The 24,474-nt window shown below is 40.4% G+C and overlaps 1 protein-coding gene and 1 long non-coding RNA gene across 8 annotated transcripts in view; one reads left to right on the top strand and one right to left on the bottom strand.

The window, feature by feature from the left end:
- The window catches only part of ehbp1l1a (EH domain binding protein 1-like 1a), a 99,421-nt gene that overhangs the window by 27,949 nt on the left and 46,998 nt on the right, over positions 1 to 24,474 (top strand). For 4 of the 7 annotated variants that reach the window (XR_004558841.1, XR_004558842.1, XR_004558840.1 and 1 more), the window contains exons 2-8: positions 11,414 to 11,471; positions 12,333 to 12,428; positions 13,263 to 13,316; positions 13,451 to 13,629; positions 13,899 to 14,044; positions 19,053 to 19,121; positions 22,355 to 22,597. Coding sequence is in view for 1 of the 7 variants with exons in the window: in XM_034164107.1 (XP_034019998.1) it covers positions 11,414 to 11,471; positions 12,333 to 12,428; positions 13,263 to 13,316; positions 13,451 to 13,629; positions 13,899 to 14,044; positions 19,053 to 19,121; positions 22,355 to 22,597 (845 nt within the window). In the remaining 6 variants the exon portion in view is untranslated. The remainder of the gene's footprint in view (positions 1 to 11,413; positions 11,472 to 12,332; positions 12,429 to 13,262; positions 13,317 to 13,450; positions 13,630 to 13,898; positions 14,045 to 19,052; positions 19,122 to 22,354; positions 22,598 to 24,474) is intronic. The other 3 variants (XR_004558845.1, XR_004558844.1, XR_004558843.1) reach the window with 2 other exon arrangements.
- LOC117504614 lies at positions 16 to 9,250 on the bottom strand. Its single transcript, XR_004558846.1, has 4 exons — positions 9,092 to 9,250; positions 8,839 to 8,996; positions 4,034 to 4,116; positions 16 to 121 (listed from the first exon to the last, which is right to left on the bottom strand). It is a non-coding gene; the product is annotated as an uncharacterized LOC117504614 (long non-coding RNA).

Here is a 24,474-nt window from a genome sequence, read left to right as displayed (position 1 = left end):
CATCATTCACTACACAATGGTCCATGGCATCGGCATCCACATCGTCGCCCATGGCTTCATCCACCCCAGCATCTGAGTCAGCATTAACACCAGTACCAATTCTTTCATCCTCCTTCTTTGCCTAAAAAACAAAGAAAACCATTCATAGAAATACTATACAATAACTTCTATAGTGCCAGTCCCCTCAGCACAGTGAAGTTCAAGGGCGCTCAACCAGTCCATGTATTAATATGCAGAATCCTTAATTCAATATCTCAATTTTTACAATTCATATTTTAATTTTTCAGAGGATACTATTCAGTGGTTTCAATCCTATCTTTCGAACAGAAAGCAGCGTGTTGTTGTGGATGGTGCCACATCCTCGTATCTCCCTAGTTATGTTGGTCTTCCACAAGGCTCAATATTAGCCCCTCTATTATTCTTTCTGTATAGAAATGATCTTCCCGATGTGTGCTCTGAACTAAATATGCATATGTATGCAGATGACGCAGTAATCTTTACCCAGGGAAAGAGTGACAAAATATCTGTAGACCTCACAAATGCACTATGTAAAATACACAAATGACTACATAAAAATTGTCTTCTGCTAAACACCAAAAAACTGTATGTATGATGTTCACCAAAAGACCAATTAAGCTAGCCAGATCCCATGTTTTCTTGGAAGGGTAAGAACTGTGCTTGTGAACCAATTCAAATAACTCTGAGTGATATTAGACCCAAATCTTACATTCAAAAAACATATCAAAAAGGTAAATCACACTGTAAAGTTCAATCAATCTAATTTTAAACAGATAAGACCGTTTATTACAATAGATGCGGCCAAATCTTACTTACACTTCATGTCACATATAGAGTATTGCATTACAACATGGTCCTTTGCAGGAACAACTGTACTGAAACCAGTAGAACAATTGTACAAAAAAGCCATAAAAATATTGGACCAAAAAAAAAACAAAAAAAAAAAAAACAGATTTCTCATCACCGTCCAATCTTAGAAAAATATAAGCTTTTAAGTTTTGAGAATTCCATGCTATTTAAAATGTGTTGTGCTGTGTACAGGTCCCTACACAATTTGGCCCCACCCCCTCTGAGGAACTATATTAACAGGAAAAGTAACAATGAAATTAACACCAGATCCTCCGCTAGGTGTGATTGCGAGATGAAATTTTGAAAAACTGTCTTTGCTCAAAATGTACTCTCTATTAGGGGCAATAGCACATGGAATACTCTGCCAACGACAATCAGGTTCAACCCCACATTTGCTTTATTCAAGACACAGCTTAAAACATGGCTGAAAGATAACCAAATGTTGTGTGGGCTGCCAGAAGAGGAGGTACTGCTGGCCCACCACCAGAGGGCGCCCTGCCTGAAGTGCGGGCTTCAGGCACGAGAGGGCGCTGCCGCCATGGACACAGCCAGGGTTGACAGCTGTCACTCATCAACTCATGACAGCTGTCACCCATCTCCACTTCATCAATCCACTCCATAAAAGCCGGACGTCATCTCCACCTTGCTGCCGAGATATCATCTACCTGTGAAGGTAATTTTCTCTGCTGAACAAAACCTTGTGTAATAGTCTGAACTTCTTTGCAGCCGTTTTCCTGTGGTGTGCCTTATCTGCGGGATTGGCGTTTGGTGTGAACAGCGACGGCTTCGCTTCACACCCAATCCAGATAAGTGGTTTAACAGGAGCTGCACGAGTGTGTGATTAGAGGTGGAGGTGACTTTCCACCATCTGACTGTTTTTGTTACTGGGTGTGCACACACCCACATCTCACTGTTTGTGCTCCTCGCCAGCAGTACCAGATCCGACAGTCGGGGACGGTGATCACCTGGGAATTTGGGACTTGGCGGCTCCAGTATTCACCGGGTTCTGTGGCGGTGGAAATCGTGTGGTTCCGGCTCTTCTCAGGACAGACGTCTTCTATCCTCGAGCCTGCCCACACGTCACCTTTGTGTATTGACTGTTATCAGATTCTGTGATTGTCTGTATATTCGTTGTGCACATTCACAACATTAAATTGTTACCTTTTGGCTCATCTATTGACCGTTCATTTGCGCCCCCTGTTGTGGGTCCGTGTCACTACACTTTCCCCAACACCAAACCTGTAATCATTACGGGTTAAAGACATGCGAAAGCAATATACTTTCATATACACGCACACAACAACACATAGGTAAGCTTATGCACACCAGCACTTTAAAGAGATACTGCAGCTGTATCGAGCACTTTACTATTGTGACAAAGCACTTTAATTCAGCATCTTATAATAAAACTGACTGTACCTGTACACACCTACAACTTAATTCTACCTCAGTACTTTCCTGCACTTTAATCAATCAATTTCAATCAATTTATATATATAGCGCCAAATCACAACAAACAGTTGCCCCAAGGCACTTTATATTGTAAGGCAAGGCCATACAATAATTATGTAAAAACCCCAACGGTCAAAACGACCCCCTGTGAGCAAGCACTTGGCGACAGTGGGAAGGAAAAACTCCCTTTTAACAGGAAGAAACCTCCAGCAGAACCAGGCTCAGGGAGGGGCAGTCTTCTGCTGGGACTGGTTGGGGCTGAGGGAGAGAACCAGGAAAAAGACATGCTGTGGAGGGGAGCAGAGATCAATCAGTAATGATTAAATGCAGAGTGGTGCATACAGAGCAAAAAGAGAAAGAAACAGTGCATCATTGGAACCCCCCAGCAGTCTAAGTCTATAGCAGCGTAACTAAGGGATGGTTCAGGGTCACCTGATCCAGCCCTAACTATAAGCTTTAGCAAAAAGGAATGTTTTAAGCCTAATCTTAAAAGTAGAGAGGGTGTCTGTCTCCCTGATCTGAATTGGGAGCTGGTTCCACAGGAGAGGAGCCTGAAAGCTGAAGGCTCTGCCTCCCATTCTACTCTTACAAACCCTAGGAACTACAAGTAAGCCTGCAGTCTGAGAGCGAAGCGCTCTATTGGGGTGATATGGTACTATGAGGTCCCTAAGATAAGATGGGACCTGATTATTCAAAACCTTATAAGTAAGAAGAAGAATTTTAAATTCTATTCTAGAATTAACAGGAAGCCAATGAAGAGAGGCCAATATGGGTGAGATATGCTCTCTCCTTCTAGTCCCCGTCAGTACTCTAGCTGCAGCATTTTGAATTAACTGAAGGCTTTTCAGGGAACTTTTAGGACAACCTGATAATAATGAATTACAATAGTCCAGCCTAGAGGAAATAAATGCATGAATTAGTTTTTCAGCATCACTCTGAGACAAGACCTTTCTGATTTTAGAGATATTGCATACTGAGACATCACTTTATATTGAGACAACAGCATTTTAACCTCCATCTTGACCGGAACAGATAACTCCTCCTTTATATGGCTCTGGGTTATATTAAAATATGACAGTGTATTATATTGTAAAATTATCAATGTTTTTATGCTTGTTAAATGCTCTATTTTATATTTTATGTCTGGAGACTACGGCTGGAAATTAGTATTATGCTAAAACTGGCATATTTACGTAAAAGTGTGTGCCATATATATATATATATATATATATATATATATATATATATATATATATATATATATATATATATATATATATATATATATATATATATATATATATATATATATATATATATATATATATATATATATGTGTGTGTGTGTGTGTATACTGTCTATAAACAATTGTACGTTCATTAATATGCACTGTCCCTGTCAAATAAACCAATAATGAATGAATGAATTCCAATTGTCAACACAGCCGAGTGACAGTTACACTATGGAGGGAAGGTGAGCCCACACAGATAGGTTTTAAGATGTTTGCGGAAAGAGAATACAGAATGTGAGGAACGGATTGAGAGAGAGAGATTGCTCCAAAGAGCTGGGGTGCATGTGAGTCGGTCACGGTCTTCACTCTTGAAACAGTCAACACTGGACCGGGATTTGATTGAAGGGAATGACTAGGTGTGGCCATGGTACTAGTACAAGTCACCTGTGAGTTGCTGATGCCATAAAAGTTTAACTACTTACCCTCTTTGCTGCATGGCGCAGTGTTTCAGTTAACGCATCATTGATAGCATCTGGTAAAATTTCCATCTTGTTGCTGAAGGCTTCTGTCACAAAAACAATAATAAAATAAAAAACGGTCTTGTATTTTCCTCTTTTTTAACTGGAGAAACGATAAAATTCTTTTTAATTGCTAACTAAAATTAAATGATGCAGTGAGACACCTTTTTTCTTTTTTTTTTTTTTTCTTTAATATTTATTTCATTCATTTAAAAGAAAAACAGAAAAGCAAAAAACAAAAGCACCACAATACCAGAATGAAAAGGAGCAGAAAGAAGAACAAGTCTTATGATTTCTGCCCCTTTTAACAATACAATCTTTCAATATACAGCATCATAGTCAACATTATTTAACAGATTGCATTTCTTTAACTTGTCACATACCACTGACCCATTTCATAATTATGACCATTAATTAATAAATTACATCACTGACAGGTTACATTTAAACTTAAGACACTCCAAACATTATTAACAGTTTACTTTTTTTTTTTTTTTTTTTTTTACTTTCTTGCAGCCCACTGACTTACTTCATAGTTTCATACTTACTTAATACATCTAATTTAATATGTTTTTTAAATAATTTAAGCGACCTTAATTCTTTAATTTCTTTATTAAGATTGTTCCATAATTTGACACCATTTACTGCAATACTCCTTTCCTTTACTTTGGTTCTAAATCTTGTTTTTTTAAAGACTTCTATTCCTTTCAATTTATAACTACTTACTCTTTTTTCAAACATATTTTGAATGTTTGTTGGTAAAGTATTTTTATTAACTTGGTACATCGTTTGTAATATTTTCAAATCAACTAAATCATGAAATTTAAGTACCCTATACTTAATAAACAATGGATTAGATGAATCTCTAAAACCACTGTTACTAATCACTTTTAAAGCTCTTTTCTGCAAAATAAATAAAGGTTGTATATAGGTTGTATATGTTGATCCCCAGATTTCTACACAGTAAGTTAAATATGGGACAATCAATGAATTGTACAATGTTAACAAACCATAACCATTCAATGAATACTTTACCTTATGCAAAACAGCAATGGCTTTCGCTATTTTTCCTTTTATGTAATTTATGTGTGACTTCCATGTAAGATCTTCATCAATCATGACTCCCAAAAACTTCATTTCTTTTACCCTTTGTATATCCATTCCATCTATTTGTAATGACACATTATTTTCTTTCGCTCTATCATTAAACAATATGAAATTTGTCTTATTAATATTTAGTGACAATCTGTTTATATCAAACCAATGTTTAACTTTTTCCAACTCTGTATTTATCACTTGTGCTACTTCCTGTATATCTGATCCAGAGTAAAACAGCGTTGTATCATCAGCAAATAAAATGCTGCCAAGCACATTGGATACATTCACAAAATCATTGATATACAAAATAAACAGTTTGGGTCCAAGTACCGATCCTTGTGGTACTCCATAAATAATGTTACACAATTCTGATTTGGTATTATTTATCTGAACAAACTGTTTTCTATTTTCTAAGTAGCTTTTTACCCACTGATGTGCAACACCTCTTATTCCATATTGTTGTAACTTGTGGAGCAATCTTGAGTGGTCTATAACATCAAAAGCCTTTTTCAGGTCAATAAAAATACTTACAAAATAATCCTTATTATCTATTGTTGTTGATATTTTCTCTATTGGTTCCATAATTGCCATAGCTGTCGAATGTTTTGTTCTGAATCCATACTGAGCATTATTTAAAATATGATGTTTCTCAATAAATTTATCCAATCTTGTTACAAAAACTTTTTCCATAATTTTAGAAAACTGTGGAAGCAATGATACTGGCCTGTAATTAGAAAAATTATGTTTGTCTCCATTTTTATATAATGGGACTACCTTAGCAATTTTCATTTCATCTGGAAAAACCCCAGTTGACAGAGACAGATTACAAATATAAGTAAATGGTTCAATAACAATTTCTATTATACTTTTTACAGTCATCATGTCTAAATCTTCATGGTCAGTTGATCTTTTGCTTACACAGTTTTTTACAATATTTCTTATTTCATCTTTTTCCACATTGTCCAGGAAAATACTATTGACCGTATTTACCAATGTACATAATTTATCTTCTATTATTGGTTTATTTCCCACCAGACTTGACCCTACATTTGAAAAATAATCATTAAACCCATTTGCAACTTCTTTTATATCATATATCTCTTTATTTTCCTTAACAAAGTAATTTGGAATAGTTTCTTTCGTTCCATCACTATCAATCACACTTTTTATAATTCCCCATGTTACCCTCATATTATCTTTACTCTTATTTAGTTTTTCACTGTAATAATCTTTTTTTTGTTTCCTAATTATTGTTAATAGTTTATTTTTATATTTTTTGTATTTATGTTCTGATTCCTTTGTTTGCAATTTTAAAAAGCACCTGTATAAATAGTTTTTCTTTGCACAAGCATTTTTTATCCCCTTTGTCAGCCATGGTTTATTTACTCTTTTCTTACTAATTTCAATTAATTTACAATTTTTATTGTATGATTTCATCAATATTTTCATAAATAAGTTATATGCTACATTAACATCACTGACATAAACTTCTTCCCAGTTTTGATTTTTAAGGTCATATTTTAATGCCTCTAAGGCTTTTACTGACTTATCTCTTTTAAAGTTTATATCAGTTTTTTTGTTGTACCTATTTTTATATTTAAATATTGAAAAAATTGGTAAATGGTCGCTAATATCTGTCATGAAGATCCCATTCTTGATAATTTCATCTGTTCTGTTTGTAAATATATTATCAATTACCGTTGCACTTTGCGATGTAATTCTGGTTGGTTTTGTTATCAAGGGGAATAACCCCAAACTATACATTGTATTCACAAAATCACTTGATCTTTGGCAGCTGGAGCTTTCTATGTTAATATTAAAGTCCCCACACATAAAAAGCGTTTTGTTTTTAATTTGATGGAATAATTCAATTATTTTATCTGTAAATTTCACAACACAAGAATCTGGTGCTCTGTATACACAACTAACTAAAATATTCTTAGATGTTTCATATACAAGTTCCACTGTTACAATTTCTATGACATCATTCATAATTGTCATTTCTTCAACAATTATACACATCAGATCTGTTTTTGTATACAGAGCAATACCACCGCCTTTTTTATATCTTCTGTTTACAAAATACAGCTCATATCCCTCCATTTGAACTTCATCCATGAGATCATCTTTAAGCCAAGATTCAGTGATTGCAACAATACTAAATCTATTTTTAAACTGATTTAAATAATCTTTTATTTGTGACATTTTACAATACAAGCTTCGACTGTTTATATGTATGAGTGACAGGGTATCTTCTGCAATTTTTTCACTATTCAGCTGTTCTACTGTATAATACTCACAACCAATCGTTTTTAAGTCAAATATACTTTCATCAATATTAGTGTCTATGTCATATATTTTATCCTCTGTTTCCATGTTTGATCTGATTTTTTGTTGGTCCAATTACCAACAGATGTTATATTTGATTGTCTATTCAGGTCTGTATTTCGTAAGGTCCTCCATGTTTTTGATTTGTATACCGTTTGTTCCTTCTTTCACTCTAATCCACACCCTACAATTCCAGACCCATGTAGCAACAATATGTTTCTGTTTTCTTAGTAGTCTTGCTTCCCTAGCAATATCTGCATTTTTTTTTGTTAGATGCTCATTTATATAGACACTCGTTCCTTTCAAATTCTTTGCCTGTCTTAATAACTCATATTTATATTTTCTGCTTGTAAATCGTATAACAATGTTAGATAGTTTATTTTTTCTATCTTTAGTTGGAATAGTATAACAGTCTGATATTGTATCTTGATGGATGACAACACCTTTTTGATATAAAAAGTTTGTAACTTGTTGTTCCAATGATTGTCTTTCTTCAGGTGGTGCATTCTCCCCACTGGTTCCACCAGAATCCACCACCCTTGCATATGTCCGATGCCTTGTTTCTAGTCCAGATATTATAACGTCATCTTTTCTAGTAAATTGTTCAAGTTCATCTACACGTTGCTCAAGTTTCTTAATGATCTTGTCCTTCTCTTTAACCAGATTTTGGAGTTCTTTAATTTCCACCATCAGTTTGTCTAGATTAGACATGTCTTTTGATATATGGTTTAATGAGGTCTTTATCTCCTCTATATCTTCCTCGAGTTTATCTGTTTTCCTGGGTGGTGCCATGCCGACTGTCGTGGCTCAGTATGGCCACTATTGATTACAAAAACAATTCTCACCAGTAGCCTCCACCACCACAGGTCCGGTAGCCGCACCCCAACCCTCCCCGTTGCTAACCTCGTTCACAGCCGCCCCAGCCACGGTCGTAGCTGCCGCCAGCCCTGGATGTAGCCGCTGCTAGCCGCGGATGTAGCCGACGCCTCGGGCCTGGATGTATCGCCGCCACCGATGCCTCGGGCCTGAATGAACCGCCTCCACCGATGCCTCCGCTGCTAGCCTCGGACGTAGCCGCTGTTAACCTCGGATGTAGCCGACGCCTCGGGCCTGGATGTATCGCCGCCACCGATGCCTCGGCCTGGATGAACCGCCTCCACCGATGCCTCCGCCGCCAGCCACGGATGTAGCCGCTGCTAGCCTCGGATGTAGCCGCTGCTAGCCTCGAACGTAGCCGCTGCTAGCCTCGGACGTAGCCGCTGATAGCCTCAGATCTAGCTGACGCCTCGGGCCATAGAATCCGCAACAGACTGCGTGCTCTCTTGCTAAGCTTGATAACTTACTCTTCAAAACTCTAGCGAGTGAGAGGCTGCAGGGCTTTCTTCCCTTTCCATCCTTTGAGGCTGACGCCAGCCCACAACCACCACGTCCCAATTTCACCGAGCATCGTCCTGGCAAAGGAGTTCAGCATTGATCCAGATAGCTGTTTCAGCAGATTCACCTATGACAGAGTAAAAAGAAGTATGTGTGCAATGGCAGTATGCAACTTTTATGAAAATAACCACTTCTGCAAAAGTGTTAGGAACAATAATTTACCACTGTCCTCCTAAACTCCTGGTCCTCCAGCGTTTTGCTGAATTGGTCCAGCTCCTCCGTTGTTTTAAGTCTGGCCTGCATTATCTCCAATGCAGTCAGCTTCTTCAGCAGCCTGATTCCTCACAGTAGTTGTAGTATGCGGTCCACCTTTGACTCCAGTCTGTCGAGTCGTTGCTGCGTGCTGTCTGTTACAAAGTTGCTTCAAGTTTAGTATACATGAAACAGCTACAATGCTGCTGAAAGCAGGAACACGTATGTAAACACAACAGAACTACTCGATCAGTTAATAGGCCTCTCATGCAATGAAATTTGATGACATGGTTGTTTGTATAAATACATTATTAAGATGGCATCGAGCTGGCAGCTCGGTTATAGAAATGAGTTTGTAGAGGGGCAGCTGGCTCTTATTAACAAATTCCATAAAAACCTGAAACATATCTGTGCCTCTCGTGTGGCCTTTCAAAGGTAAAATGCTCAGCAGTTCTTCTTTTACATTCATGTTGTCAAAAGACATTTTATTAAAAACACATAGCTGAGCCACGTCCACAGTATCAGTGGATTCATCGAATTGCAGAGAAAAACACTCACATACCTCAATATTATTCCTCGGTTGCCGATCAATATCCTCCGCCATTAACTCGCATCGTCGTGCAACAGACTTTCTTGAGAGCTGCACATCCTGCAGACACGATCTCCTTCTGATTTTTAAAATCGGCAAAGAGTACATCTGCAGCTTCCATGAAAGCTCCTTTCACAATTTCACCATCCTTGAATGATTTCTTTCTTTTTGCCAGAACACGGCTGGCACGATAAGAAGCTGTGGTTGCAGCCTTACTGGTGGTATTTGTCCGGGGGAAAACGGCCTGTTGTGCTGCAAGCCGGCTTTTAGCCGGGAAGCTAGCATCGTGCTCTTGTGGATCGTCTTAAAATGCCGCTCCAAATTCCCTTTCTTCGGTAATGCCACGTTTGCATTGCAGATAAGGCAGATGGATTTGCCATTTGACTAAATGAAAAAATAATCTTCCTCCCACTCTGGATGAAAATGATAAGTTTGGGATCTTTTTCCTCTGCCATTATATGCTTGCGTCACTCTCCACTGTAGCTCCTCACAACCTCTTGACCCTGCGCATGCGCAGGTAGAATGAACCGCGGGAGTCCCCCCCCAATGTGATCGACCGGTCAATCCGGACTAGACTATCATCGGGACGGTAGGCCTACTAAAGTATCCCTGAGAATGAAAACTTTCAGAAGATTAAGTAAGTTATAAAATATAAGTGTTAAGAAAGAAAATACAGGAATCACTTTATTTAAATTTACAACAATACCAAGTCACCAGCCTTATCAATCAATATATAGATTGATAAGGCTGGTGAATTATATATAGTAGTTAACAGAACGTCCCCTCAACGTAAGTACAACGTTCCAAAGAAACGTCCAAAAACTGTAACAAGTAAACATGCCTGATGGAAGTTGCCAGGAGGTGGACAGAACGTTCCCAATTGTGCAACGAAAATGTAACCTCCCAGCAACGTTGCAAGGACGTTCTGTGCTAGCTGGGTTTAAAGCTATATTATGTAAAAGCTATAAAGAACACAATGCTCATACGGCCGAGGGTATTTTCGCATTGCGTTATATTTACAAATGCGCTTTAGAAAAGACATACTATCCTTGATCCAGTCAGAGCTGGAAGGACCTTTAGTGGACTTTCAGGAAGGAAAAAAGGGGTGAATTGCCACGAAGGAAGGGAAAGCTAGACTATCTAACTGGTATATCAGTTATAGGCTTCTGGACCCCCCAAATATGGCAATATGGTAAGAGACAACAATGGTAATTGAGAATGCTCTTGACATAGTATTGGACTAGGACTGCCAAAAGCGAAGTAGTAATGAACAAGAAGAGAACAGACAATGTTGGAAAATAGAGTGTGGTTTTATCACATGCTTTCAAACGTATTGTCAGTGACGATGGGACAGATGTGGGACCAGCAGAAAAAAAAATTAATCCTGAAGAGGACCTTGAACTGGCAAAAGTTGAACTTTTTATTAAAATTTTATTAAAAGCAACGTCCCACCATTTCGTGTCCAGGTTCCATGTCAGTTTGTGCTCCCTGTCTGCCTTTACGGAGACAGATGGTGAACTATCAGGACAAGAGATTGTTGCACACATGAGTGACTTTTGAAGGAAATGAAAACTGAAACTCCTCCTACAGTTGACCTAGAGGCGATGGGCGGTACAGCTGGAAACAGAGTTTCTATGATAAACATGTATATTGGCTTGAACAAAGACAAACAAAACTGACCGTTTGCTCTTCTGGGATTCCAGGCAACCAGACAAACTGAGAGTAGTCTGGATCAGAAGAAACAGACGCCACAGCACAAAGGTATTTAAATGAGATGTCTTGGAATGCTGCTTCCGCTAAAACCACTGGTGCCCCTGGGCCTGATTTCATAAAGCGGTCTAATCGTTTAGTCTACTAAACTTACTTAGTTGACTATGGTTAGTCCCCCAACATTATCCATCTAATCTCCATTTCAGATCAACGGCTAAACTTGTTCATTAGCTGTCTTACATTTGTTGACGGTTTTCACGGGCGTAACGGCCTTGTGCGTGCCGTTGTCAAGAGACAGCTCCAAAGCGCGACAGTTTTGTTTACTTCCGGGTTGGTTGTTGTCATGAACTATCCAGCTTTTGTTTTGTTAACTGGATTTATTAACATTTACGGATATACGAACTGCAGAATGACGTGCCTAGCTCTTAGCCTAGGAGTTCTTCTACACTTCCGTCAAGCCCTTTTGTGCACATAATGCTACTCAGCGTAACAGCGACACCCAGTGGCTAATGTGAGAACTATCACAAACACATCATGACAGTTGTCGTCTGCTACAACCACGGCCAAAACCAGAGGAAGTTCTCCTTTTGAAGGAATACTAGCAACTTAGGGGTGCTCTTGAGTGTTCTGTCAAGTGTTGGTACATGATATAGCTGCCATTTTTTGAGGTAAAACAGTGACGTTTTGCTGACTAAACTAAATCTAGCCTCCTCTCTACCAGGGTAAAAAACTTTAGTCGGGTAACACGAAACTTTAGCTGACTAATCACTTTGTGCAGCAACTAACGTCAAAAAATTTGTCAACTAAGTGAGTTTCTTCGACTAAACAAGATTAGACTGCTTTATGAAACTGGACCCCTGGTGTTGTTTCTCAGAGGCGAAAATGTAGCAAATACCTTCTCTTTTCCATCAGCTCCACAGCTGGCAGCCGGGGATCAAGAACCCCTACCGAGGCGTGGTGGTTTGGCAAGTTTCCGAAAGTTTGGACATTACTGTTACACTTTTCAAGGTATAAAATTTGTGCAGTCAGACATTGTTGAGTTCTTGCAAGTATTTATGTGCTTAGATTTGATAGAAACGACAGAGGGCTCTGCTCTTAAAAAGTCTGAAGTTGGTTGCAAGCAATCAAAATGAAGTTTGATTGCTATAAGGAGAAATTTGAGAACGCGGTTGCATTCACAACACAATGGAACCAACATTGATCCTAGATGGCAACCACCAGGCACACAAACCACTCAAGCCCCACCTCTTGAAAGTAATCGGTCTGCCACAGCCAGGTGAAACATGAGCATCCCCTTGGTGTCCTCCAGCCACTGGGGTCCTCAACAACGACATACCTGTGTGTTGGATTGTGCCCAGAGAAGCATAACGCGGCCAAAATGTCAAAGCTGATGTTCCAGACAGTGTAAGAGATACGCCTCATTTTAGGTTCCCTAAGTAACCACTCGTTTGGCACAAAGTCATTAAAGCAGCAACCAAGGATCCTCCAAACAGTCCTTGTGCCAATGGCATCCTGTTGGTGCCTTAGGCCATTGGTTAGCATCCAAATCCCACAACTATACAATAAGACAGGAAGCACCAGGAACTTAAAGACTTGGACCTTCATTCTCCTACAAAGATAGTGGCATCGCCAGCCACCTCTGCCTCACAAACCTCATGACTCTTACAGGCATCTCCCAATGTCAAAGTCCAAGGGCCCAAAACCAGAAATGTCACCGCATCAGTGCCAAAGTTCTTTGATGCTTGGTTTATAGCTAAACAAATATTTATATTCTAGAAGGAAAATGCTCATTGTCGTGATTCCTAACTCTTAGACACTGAGCAATCATTTGTCTGTCAACAGGAACCTACTGCGGACGAGTTTGAAGACAAGAATTGGACTTTTGTCATTGAAAATGTGAGTCGTCTCCAATGTAGCTGACCTATCTGTTGTTGTGGTTTCATGTGTTTATTTCATTTCCACTTTTACATCCCGTTGAAGAATGAAGTCTTATTCACTCAAACTTGACTGCATTTTTCCGTTGTTGTCAGGAGACGAAAGGACGGAGAAAAGTGTTGGCATCGGCTGATGTCAATATGAAGACGTATGCCAGCGCCACTTCGGCCAAGTACGATGTGACACTGAAGCTCAAACCGCTGTCCATCAAAGTGGTGGAAGCTACACTCAAACTGACGTTGTCGTGTGTCTTCCTGAAGGAGGGAAAAGCCACGTAAGTCAATACCCCTCCAATATATCACTAAGTCACCATTCTCACATTCATGGATACTTTGTATCCTGGGAGATCACAGTTCTAACCTCATCCATGCCTCTGAAAAACATAGGGCATTCATGGTGTAGCCTTTTAGCTCAACTCCCTTTTCCTCACAACAATATGGTATTGCCGTACGAGTGCAATACCATCCCTGCTGTGACGACTTGACAATGGACAGTGTCTCACTGTATTTGGCACTGTAACAGTTATTTATTTTTTATACACAGAGACGAGGACATGCAGAGTTTGGCCAGTCTAATGAGCATGAAACAGAGTGACATCGGCAATCTCGATGATTTCAATGACAGTGATGAGGAAGCGGGTGAAGACAAGAAGACCATCTTTGGAGGTGGTCATGTGTTGACTGTTACTGGTAAGTCTGGGTACACAAGACCGGGGTACACATGCCTGAATTACCTAAAATTAGCCAACGCTGCCAGTCAGGAAGACCTTAACCGACATAGCATACCTGCCAACATTTGACGTTACCAATGCAGGAACCCACAGGTGGTCGCAAGCGTCAACGGCACAAAGTGTAACTACTGGGATGCAGGGGTATGCCCACACCCACACAGCAGCAGGAGTAATGGGTGTCCCGCACACACTCCTGTGGGACGCAAGGCATGGGGGTAAAACCCACTCAATGGGGGATGGTTTTTGGAACTTAATAACATCTCTGAACTTAATTACAAGACATTTCACTGACGTTAGCATGGTGACATCACAGGCTGGTCTAGCTAGCTGCCAAACTCTGATTTGTTTGTGTGTAAATATATCCTCTTTGTCATTTATTATGTGAAAGCTAGTGAGAAATAAACACTTCTAAAAGTGAAAACACTGTTTTTGTAACCTGTTAACACCTGTGGAGTCATTTTAGTCCATGAGCCAAGCAGGTTTTTGGTACCACTTAAGGGGAATAAACAACACTTAGAATCCAGACTCAGTGTATCATGGCCTACACAAAAATGTATGATAGTCATCCCAGGGTGGTAGCTGTAGCCAGGTAGGGGTGATTGAAGAATTACACAGAGGTCAAACTTTAAAAATGCTCCAATCATGTTGAAAACTATATCACATTACTTGTCTGGTCATAACGATTCCAAAAAGGTACAGTTTGGACTATCTGTGATGGAATGTTTTGGAGTTATGGGGTAAAAACAGCAAAAATGGTGAGAAAGGTCAGTCTCAGTTTGTACAGGGGTCAAAAGTTAAAGTTGTCCAATTTCAGTACAAAATGATGCACATTATTGGTTGAAATAAAAGGATTAATAAATGGAATAGTTTTGACTGTGTTGAATGTTTGGTCTCCAAAGTAAAGGACAAACAAGTTTAACATCTATTGGATTCTGTGACGTGTGACATATACGAGGTCTATTAGAAAAGTATCCGACCTTATTATTTTTTTCAAAAACCATATGGATTTGAATCACGTGTGATTGTGTCAGACAAGCTTGAACCCTCGTGCGCATGCGTGAGTTTTTCCACGCCTGTTGGTTGCGTCATTCGCCTGTGAGCAGGCTTTGAGTGAGGAGTGGTCCACCCCCTCGGCAGATTTTCATTGTCAGGAAATGGCGGAATGATTTGGGCTTTTTTTCCATCAGAATTTTTTCAGAAACTGTTAGAGACTGGCAGCTGGAAACCATTCGAAAAATTTATCTGGCTTTCTGTGAAAATTTTATGGGCTTCACAGAGAATAAGGACTGTTACTACAGCTTTAAGGACGGCTTTAAGGACGCTCGGCGCGCCGCGCTCCGTGCCGCGCTCCGTGCCGCCATTGAGAGCCACAAACCACTGGATCATTTCTAAACGGATGGCTCTGTGGATCCGAGACAGTCGTGTGCACTTTCTCTGGTTATCACAAGAGCTGGACATCAACCATTTTCCGGCAGATTTCACTTTTAACAAGAGATTTTGTCATGGAAAGCCGAGCAGAGGCTTCGCGCATCACGACCGATTTGCTGATGGAGCGAGACAAAGGAACACCTCCGTTTTGGTCTCACAGGACGGCTTCGAGATGGCGTTCAGACAGCTGTCGGTGGTTTTTCCATCGAGTGATTATCCGAGAAATTGTGGATGTGCCTGGACATGCCAGAACATCAATTAATCAATCAATTTTATTTATATAGCACCAAATCACAACAAACAGTTGCCCCAAGGCGCTTTATATTGTAAGGCAAGGCCATACAATAATTACGTAAAAACCCCAACGGTCAAAACGACCCCCTGTGAGCAAGCACTTGGCGACAGTGGGAAGGAACAACTCCCTTTTAACAGGAAGAAACCTCCAGCAGAACCAGGCTCAGGGAGGGGCAGTCTTCTGCTGGGACTGGTTGGGGCTGAGGGGAGAGAATCAAGAAAAAGACATGCTGTGGAGGGGAGCAGAGATCAATCACTAATGATTAAATGCAGAGTGGTGCATACAGAGCAAAAAGAGAAAGAAACACTCAGTGCATCATGGGAACCCCATGTCCCGTGAGTCTTCATCACGGCGTTGCTGTGCGCCATGTGGCACCGCCACGACGTGCAAAGCCTCCGCTCCTCTTTCCATGACGAAAACTCCTGTAACAGTGGAATGTGCCGTTCATTTCCAAACTGGATGCTGTGTTTTATACGGGACGTCGTCTGACTAGCACAGGAATTGTGAAAAGATGTGGACATCAGCACTTTTTCGGCACATTGAGACAGACATGCGGAGGAATTCCGCACGTCGCGGCGGTGCCGCATGGCGCACAGCAACGCCATGATGAAGCCTCACGGGACATGTCCAGGCACATCCACAATTTCTCAGATAATCACTCGATGGAAAAACCACCGACAGCTGTCTGAACGCCATCTCAAAGCCGTCCTGTGAGACCAAAACGGAGGTGGTTTTGTCTCGCTCCAGTATTGAATCCATCGTGACGTGCGAAGCCTCCGCTCGGCTTTCCATGACAAAATCTCTTGTTAAAAGTGAAATGTGCCAGAAAATGGCTGATGTCCAGCTCTTGTGATAACCAGAGAAAGTGCACACGACGGTCTCGGATCCACAGAGCCATCCGTTTAGAAATGATCCGGTGGTTTGTGGCTCTCGTTGGCAGCACGGAGCGCGGCGCGCCGAGCCTCTTTAAAGCCGTCCTTAAAGCTGTAGTAACAGTCCTTATTCTCTGTGAAGCCCGTAAAATTTTCACCGAAAGCCAGATAAATTTTACCAATGGTTTCCAGCTGCCAGTCTCTAAGAGTTTCTGAAAAAATTCTGATGGAAAAAAAGCCCAAATCATGAAACGAAGCAACTTTTACACAAAAGGCTATACCAGCACCGCAGAGAAGGCGCCAGTGGACCTCAGTCTGCGGTTCACCTCCACCTTAAAGACAATAACCACACGTTTGAGGACAAGGAAGTTAAAATATTAGCCAGAGAGAAGAAATGGTTTGAGAGAGGGGTCAAGGAGGCATTCTTTGTGAAACATTTGAAACCCAGCCTTAACCGGGGAGGGGGTCTGAGTCACGCTTTATCTCCTGTTTACAATGGGGTACTCAGGTCAAAGGAGTTTCAGTCTTTTGTTCATGGTAATGAGTCATTCACGTCATCAAGGGAGCCATCAGAAAGACATCCATCCCATCATTAGAGGGACAGCTGTCCTGCCATTAGGTGTGCTAACTACAGCACAATAGTGCTGCAGTTAGCACACAATAGTGCTGTAGTTAGCACACCTCACTCAAAGCCTGCTCACAGGCGAATGACGCAACCGACAGGCGTGGAAAAACTCACGCATGCGCACGAGGGTTCAAGCTTGTCTGACGCAATCACACGTGATTCAAATCCATATGGTTTTTTAAAAAAAATAAGGTTGGATACTTTTCTAATAGACCTCGTATGATAACTAAGTATGACAGATGGTGCAAAGTAGTCCTTATTAGAACCCTATTAACCCAAACAATAATTTGCGTAATTTTTTTTTACTGAATTTTAGCAACTTTAACTTTTCACCCCTATACAAACTGAAATTGACCTTTGTCACCATTTGTGCTGTTTTGACCCCATAACTCCAGAACTTTCCATCACAGATAGTCCAAACTATACCTTTTTGGAATCGGTATGATCAGACAAATAATGTGATATAGTTTTCAACATGATTGGAGCATTTTTAAAGTTTGACCTCTGTGTAATTCTTCATTGACCCCTACCTGGCTACAGCTACCACCCTGGGATGACTATCATACATTTTTGTGTAGGCCATGATACACTGAGGCTGGATTCAAAGTGTTTTTCCCCTTAAATGGTACCAATTTGGTGAAAAGTGATGAGTGGCTCATGGACTATTTACAAGACATTTTGCAGATGTCAGTGTGCACACTAACCTCCGCTAACTTTTGCTCTTGTCAGAAAGCCAGAATTAACATGTTCAAACTCCAGACAAAACAGCAGAACTGTGTCTCAACAGTGTCTCACACAGAGAAAAAAAGGGGGAAAAAAAAGAAATTTGATCTAATGTGAACACTATAAAACATCAGTTATTCCTAATTTCTTTACATGGACTATTGTACTGGTTAAGCAGCTTCAGAAAAGCTTATTGACAACAACAACACCAAAAAAAAAAAAAAATTAGAAAATTGAACACAACTGAAAATAGATTTAACCACACCAGTGGGGTCCTGCTGGTTATACTACAGCACTCAGTTTGGAAAAATGTGCAAAAATTGAATTTTAGTGATCTTTTATCATTAAAATAAGTCATAAAATGAGCAATAAAATTCGCTAATTCAGTAAAATTCAGTTTTTCCAAACTGAGTGCTGTAGTTTTTCTGGCAGGAGACCACTGTGTTCAGTGAATTTGGTGACACCACACCTGAATTTATTGAATATTTTTCTGGTGTCTTGTTTATGCATTTTGTACATGGTCCCTCAGCTTCCGTTTCTCCGCTGCCTGCTCATTCAGGTTAACAGACGACGGTTCATATGGATAAAAATAAGGTGTCTGCCTTCCTGAGGTTAGAAATAGTGTTGTTTGTTTTTCTACAATGTTTCTCTTCAGACTGTTGAGCCGTTTACCGGCGGGGGAGATTTCTGTCCTCTGTGAGTTTGACAGGTGGACCGTCCCACTAAAACTCATCACCTGACACAGCCCGGTCTCACATTTTCTTTTTTTTTCGGTGCCTCCGCCACGTTTAGCGCCTGCGTTTTGTGGCCCTTTTTTTAAATTTTGCTATTCATAATCTTCTCCTCCTCCTAACTCTAACCATAATGCTGTCCTCAAATCACTGTGCACCAAATTCCTGTTTATCTCACCTTGTTCCTCTTTGAACTATTTTCCACAAACTGCTCCTTCCTCTTTTATGCTTCCTGCTTCCTTTCTTGTGTAATCTTTCTGTCTGCTGCTCCTTTTTCCCCTCCTCTGTCGCAGCTTCTGCTCCTCCTTCCACAAGAATCCACGATGTGGCGTGGAGACCTGCTGTTGAATCAGGCTCAGCAGGTAATCCCCTTGTCCCCTGATGTCCACGTCTACCTTCCAGTTTGGTCTTCAACTAATAATGGACCCGTTTCACAGTATTCCATCTTCACCCATTTTTGTATTCTTTAGTAATAGTGGTGTTGAAGTATTTCAGAGCATGGCATGATGGTGCTTTTTGATTTGACAATCTGAGTTTTCCTCAATGTGTGTTCTTGTTTTGGGACGTCCACTTTAACCATCGGTCACTCATTTCAGTTTCAATTTCATTTTCTCTCCTCCCACACCTTCACCTTATATTTCACAGTTACTGATAGTCTTATTTTCTCCTTCTTTTCTGTATGACTGTGTTTTTGTACATATTTGGCTTTTCTATTTTTTTCCATCTCCCCTATGTTTAGGGCCCTATCTTGACACCGCCTGCAAACCTGTGGAGAAAGAATTTTTTGGCAGTTTTCCTTTATTTTTGCTTGTATTTTTGGATTTTATTTCTATTTCAATTTGAATTTCATGAGTGATGATGAGGATGAGCACTAATGTGCGTCCATGTGTGTACAAACAGAGTGTGCGCACACCGTCAACACTCCTATGTAAGGTCGATATGAGTGTAGTGCTATATAAATGCCAGAAAAACATTTTGGTGGTCTTTGTTGCAATATTTTTGTCCTATCTCACAATAGCGATACAACAGAACTTCACTTGACCACACCCCTTTAAAGATAACTAGCCCAGGAGTATTAAATCAAATTTGAGTCATACCTGGAAATCATTGGCCATCTTGGATGCCATCTTCAATTTTCTCAAAAGCCCCAAGGGGGGTTCTTGGGGAATTTTAGTATGCTATTCCTGACAACTTTCTAAACATTTCCTGAATTTTTCAGCTTGTTATAAAATTGTTCCAGGTCTAAACCTACAACCCCTGGCAATAATTATGGAATCACCGGCCTCGGAGGATGTTCATTCAGTTGTTTAATTTTGTAGAAAAAAAGCAGATCACAGACATGACACAAAACTAAAGTAATTTCAAATGGCAACTTTCTGGCTTTATGAAACACTATAAGAAATCAAGGAAAAAAAATTGTGGCAGTCAGTAACGATTACTTTTTTAGACCAAGCAGAGGGACAAAATATGGACTCACTCAATTCTGAGGAATAAATTATGAAAGCAATGAAAGCCGAGATAGGCATGTCCCAACTTGTCCTTTAACACTCCGAAACGGGGGTGTTCCTTTGTCTCGCTTCATCAGCGAATCGGTCGTGACGCACGAAGCCTCCGCGCGGCTTTCCATGACAAAATCTCTTGTTAAAAGTGAAATCTGCCGGAAAATGTCTGATGTCCAGCTTTTGTGATAACCAGAGAAAGAGCACACGACGGTCTCGTATCCACAGAGCCATCCGTTTAGAAATAATCCGGTGGTTTGTGCCTCGTTGTCGCAGCTCGGAGCGCGGCGCCGACCGTCCTTAAAGCTGTAGTAACAGTCCTTATTCTCTGTGAAGCCCGTAAAATTTTCACCGAAAGCCAGATAAATTTTTTGAATGGTTTCCAGGTGCCAGTCTCTAACAGCTTCTGAAAAAATTCTGATGGAAAAAAAGTCCTTTTCATTCTGCCATTTCCAGACAATGAAAATCCGACGAGGGGGCGGGACCACTCCTTCCCAAGGCGTGCTCACAGGCGAATGACGTAACCGACAGGCGTGGAAAAACTCACGCATGCGCACGAGGGTTCAAGCATGTCTGACGTAAAAACATATGAATGAAATCCATATAGTTTTTGAAAATAAAAAATAAAAAGGACCGTTACTTTATTGACAGACCTCATAGTCCAGATCTTAATCCAATTGAAAATCTTTGGTGGAAGTTGAAGAAAATGGTCCATGACAAGGCTCCAACCTGCAAAGCTGATCTGGCAACAGCAATCAGAGAAAGTTGGAGCCAGATTGATGAAGAGTACTGTTTGTCACTCATTAAGTCCATGCCTCAGAGACTGCAAGCTGTTATAAAAGCCAGAGGTGGTGCAACAAAATACTAGTGATGTGTTGGAGCATTCTTTTGTTTTTCATGATTCCATAATTTTTTTCCTCAGAATTGAGTGATTCCATAATTTTTTCCTTAGAATTGAGTGATTCCATATTTTTTTCCTCTGCTTGGTCTAAAAAAGTAACCGTTACTGACTGCCACAATTTTTTTTCTTGATTTCTTATAGTGTTTCTTAAAGCCAGAAAGTTGCCATTTGAAATGACTTTAGTTTTGTGTCATGTCTGTGATCTGCTTTTTTTCTACAAAAATAAACAACTGAATGAACATCCTCTGAGGCCGGTGATTCCATAATTTTTGCCAGGGGTTGTATTACTCCAGGGCCCGGTTTCATAAAGCAGTCTAATCTTGTTAATCGAATAAACTCACTTAGTTGACTAATTTTTTGACGTTAATCGTTGCACTAAGCTTAGCTAAAGTTTCGCATTAGCTGACTAAAGGTGTTAGCGTGGTACAGAGGAGGCTAATCTTATTTTAGTCGACAAAACTTCAGTGTGTTACATAAAAAAAAAAATGGCGGCTACCATTTATCACCACTTGATGGAACACTCAAGAGCACCTCTATGTCACGCTTTTGGTCACAGTTGTGGCAGACAGCTGTCATGATGTGTTTGCGACAGTTCTCATATTAGCCACTGGGCGTCACAGTTAAATGGCTTGATGGAAGTGTAGAAGAAGAACCTGAAGAGTGAAACTGCTAGGCTAAGTGCTAAGCACATCACTCTGCAGTTCGTATGGGTCTGTCAATGTTAATAACATGGACTAAGGTAAAACGGCTAATCTACAAGTTTAACTGCTGATGTGAAATGGTGATTAATATTGGGTGAGTAACTGCAGTCGACTAAGTAAGTTTCGTAGATTCAGAGATTAGGCCGCTTTGTGAAACGGGGCCCAGGACTAAAACACACCCGTAGATGGATGGAAAAGACAAAGTGGGCACTGGGTGTGAAAATGCGCCATTCAAGACTACCAAGATACTGTGCACTGCCACTATATTGCGTGCTGTGCTATGCATTGTGTTCCACAGTTGACAAGATAGGGCCTCGAGTGTTTGACTCCATTGTCCATATAGTTGCCTTCACCCTTTTATTTATGTTTATGATGTTTGCTCCTCCTCATCCCTCCTTCTCTGTGTTTGTCCTTTCCACTCCACCTCTTGCATTCTTCTTTCACCCTTTAATATCTTTCCTCTTCACCCTGTCATCCTCTTATCTTTCATTCAGTAACCGCGGAGATGGATTGGAAAAACTCTTCCGGCGTTTCCTCCACCATCTCCATCTCATCTCGTCCTCCTCTGCCTGAACCCGCAGACCTCACTGTCCCGTCCTTTTTAACGCGACCCTACACACAGCCACCAAATACTACCCAGCAGGCTCGGCCCTCGCCCTTTGCCTTCTCGTTGCCGGCCTTTACGCGTGCTCACCCTCCAGCCTTGCCCAAAATCTTCCAGCCTGGTGCTGGATCAGGTATCAGCTGATACTCTTGGTGATGTTCTTTGGTGTCTCTGTGGGATTTGATGATTTTGTTGTGTTTGTTCAAACGGTTTTGTTGCGTTTAGGTTGTCAGTTATTTATTCAGACGGCTTTACACAAAGGCTCAGTTACACTTTAAAAGGATCCTGTTGCACCAGTTAAAGCACCACTCCCAGTTTTTTTTCAAGCCGCCCAAAATCACACACAGCACATGGTTCTTTTTTTTTTTTTGATCGCCCAGCTGTAAACTGTGTAACTTGAAGCTGGGAGGAGAGAGACCGCAGTCAAATTCAGCATTCATTGTCCTGTATTGATGATATCTGGCGCGCCACTCTATGGTGCACAGTGCAAGTCCAAATTGGGGCATGTACATCTTATTTTTTGCTGTTTAAAAAGCGCATAATCTGAGGCTGCACATGTGCCGTGAAGGTGCTTGTGCAAGGCACACCTGACAATTGTGTCATTTGGTAACATCTTAATGAATTAAATTGTTTTAATAAGTTAGATCCACTCTAACTTACAAACATAAGTTTAAACAACATAATTTATTTAGATGTTACCGATTGACACAAGTTTTTAAGTTGTCAATCAGTAACATCTAAATTATGTTGTTTGAACTTACGTTAATAAGTTAGATCCACTCTAACTTAGAAACATAAGTTCAAACAACTAAATTCATTTCAATGTTACAGTTGAACCAAACTTAAAAAGGTCTGTCAGTTGGTAACATCTAAATTAAGTTGTTTGAACTTATGTTAATGAGTTAGATTCACTCTAACTTACAAACATAAGTTCAGACAACTTAATCAATTTCAATGTTACCAATTGACACAACTTTTTAGGTTAGATCCACTCTAACTTACAAACTTCAATTCAAACAGCCTGATTCATTTAGATGTTACCAGTTGAGCCAACTTAAAAAGTTGTGTCAGTTGGTAACATCTAAATTAATTAAGTTGTTTGAGCTTAAGTTAATACGTTAGGTCCACTCTAACTTACAAACATAAGTCCAAACAACGTAATTCATTTTGAAGTTACCAGTGGAACCAACTTAAAAAGGTCTGTCAATTGGTAACATCAATCAATCAATCAACTTTTTTTTTATATAGCGCCAAATCACAACAAACAGTTGCCCCAAGGCGCTTTATATTGTAAGGCAAGGCCATACAACAATCATGAAAAACCCCAACGGTCAAAACGACCCCCTGTGAGCAAGCACTTGGCAACAGTGGGAAGGAAAAACTCCCTCTTAACAGGAAGAAACCTCCAGCAGAACCAGGCTCAGGGAGGGGCAGTCTTCTGCTGAGACTGGTTGGGGCTGAGGGAAAGAACCAGGAAAAAGACATGCTGTGGAGGGGGGCAGAGATCGATCACTAATGATTAAATGCGGAGTGATGCATACAGAGCAAAAAGAGAAAGAAACAGTGCATCATGGGAACCCCCCCACAGTCTACGTCTAAAGCAGCATAACCAAGGGATAGTCCAGGGTCACCCGATCCAGCCCTAACTATAAGCCTTAGCGAAAAGGAAAGTTTTAAGCCTAATCTTAAAAGTAGAGAGGGTATCTGTCTCCCTGATCTGAATTGGGAGCTGGTTCCACAGGAGAGGAGCCTGAAAGCTGAAGGCTCTGCCTCCCATTCTACTCTTACAAACCCTAGGAACTACAAGTAAGCCTGCAGTCTGAGAGCGAAGCGCTCTATTAGGGTGATATGGTACTACGAGGTCCCTGAGATAAGATGGGACCTGATTATTCAAAACCTTATAAGTAAGAAGAAGAATTTTAAATTCTATTCTAGAATTAACAGGAAGCCAATGAAGAGAGGCCAACACGGGTGAGATATGCTCTCTCCTGCTAGTCCCCGTCAGTACTC

Source organism: Thalassophryne amazonica, chromosome 23 (assembly GCF_902500255.1).
Source record: "Thalassophryne amazonica chromosome 23, fThaAma1.1, whole genome shotgun sequence".
In the NCBI taxonomy this organism is placed as follows: Eukaryota; Metazoa; Chordata; class Actinopteri; order Batrachoidiformes; family Batrachoididae; genus Thalassophryne; species Thalassophryne amazonica.
Note: the sequence above shows the minus strand (reverse complement) of the source record. Positions and strands in the feature narration are given on the sequence as shown.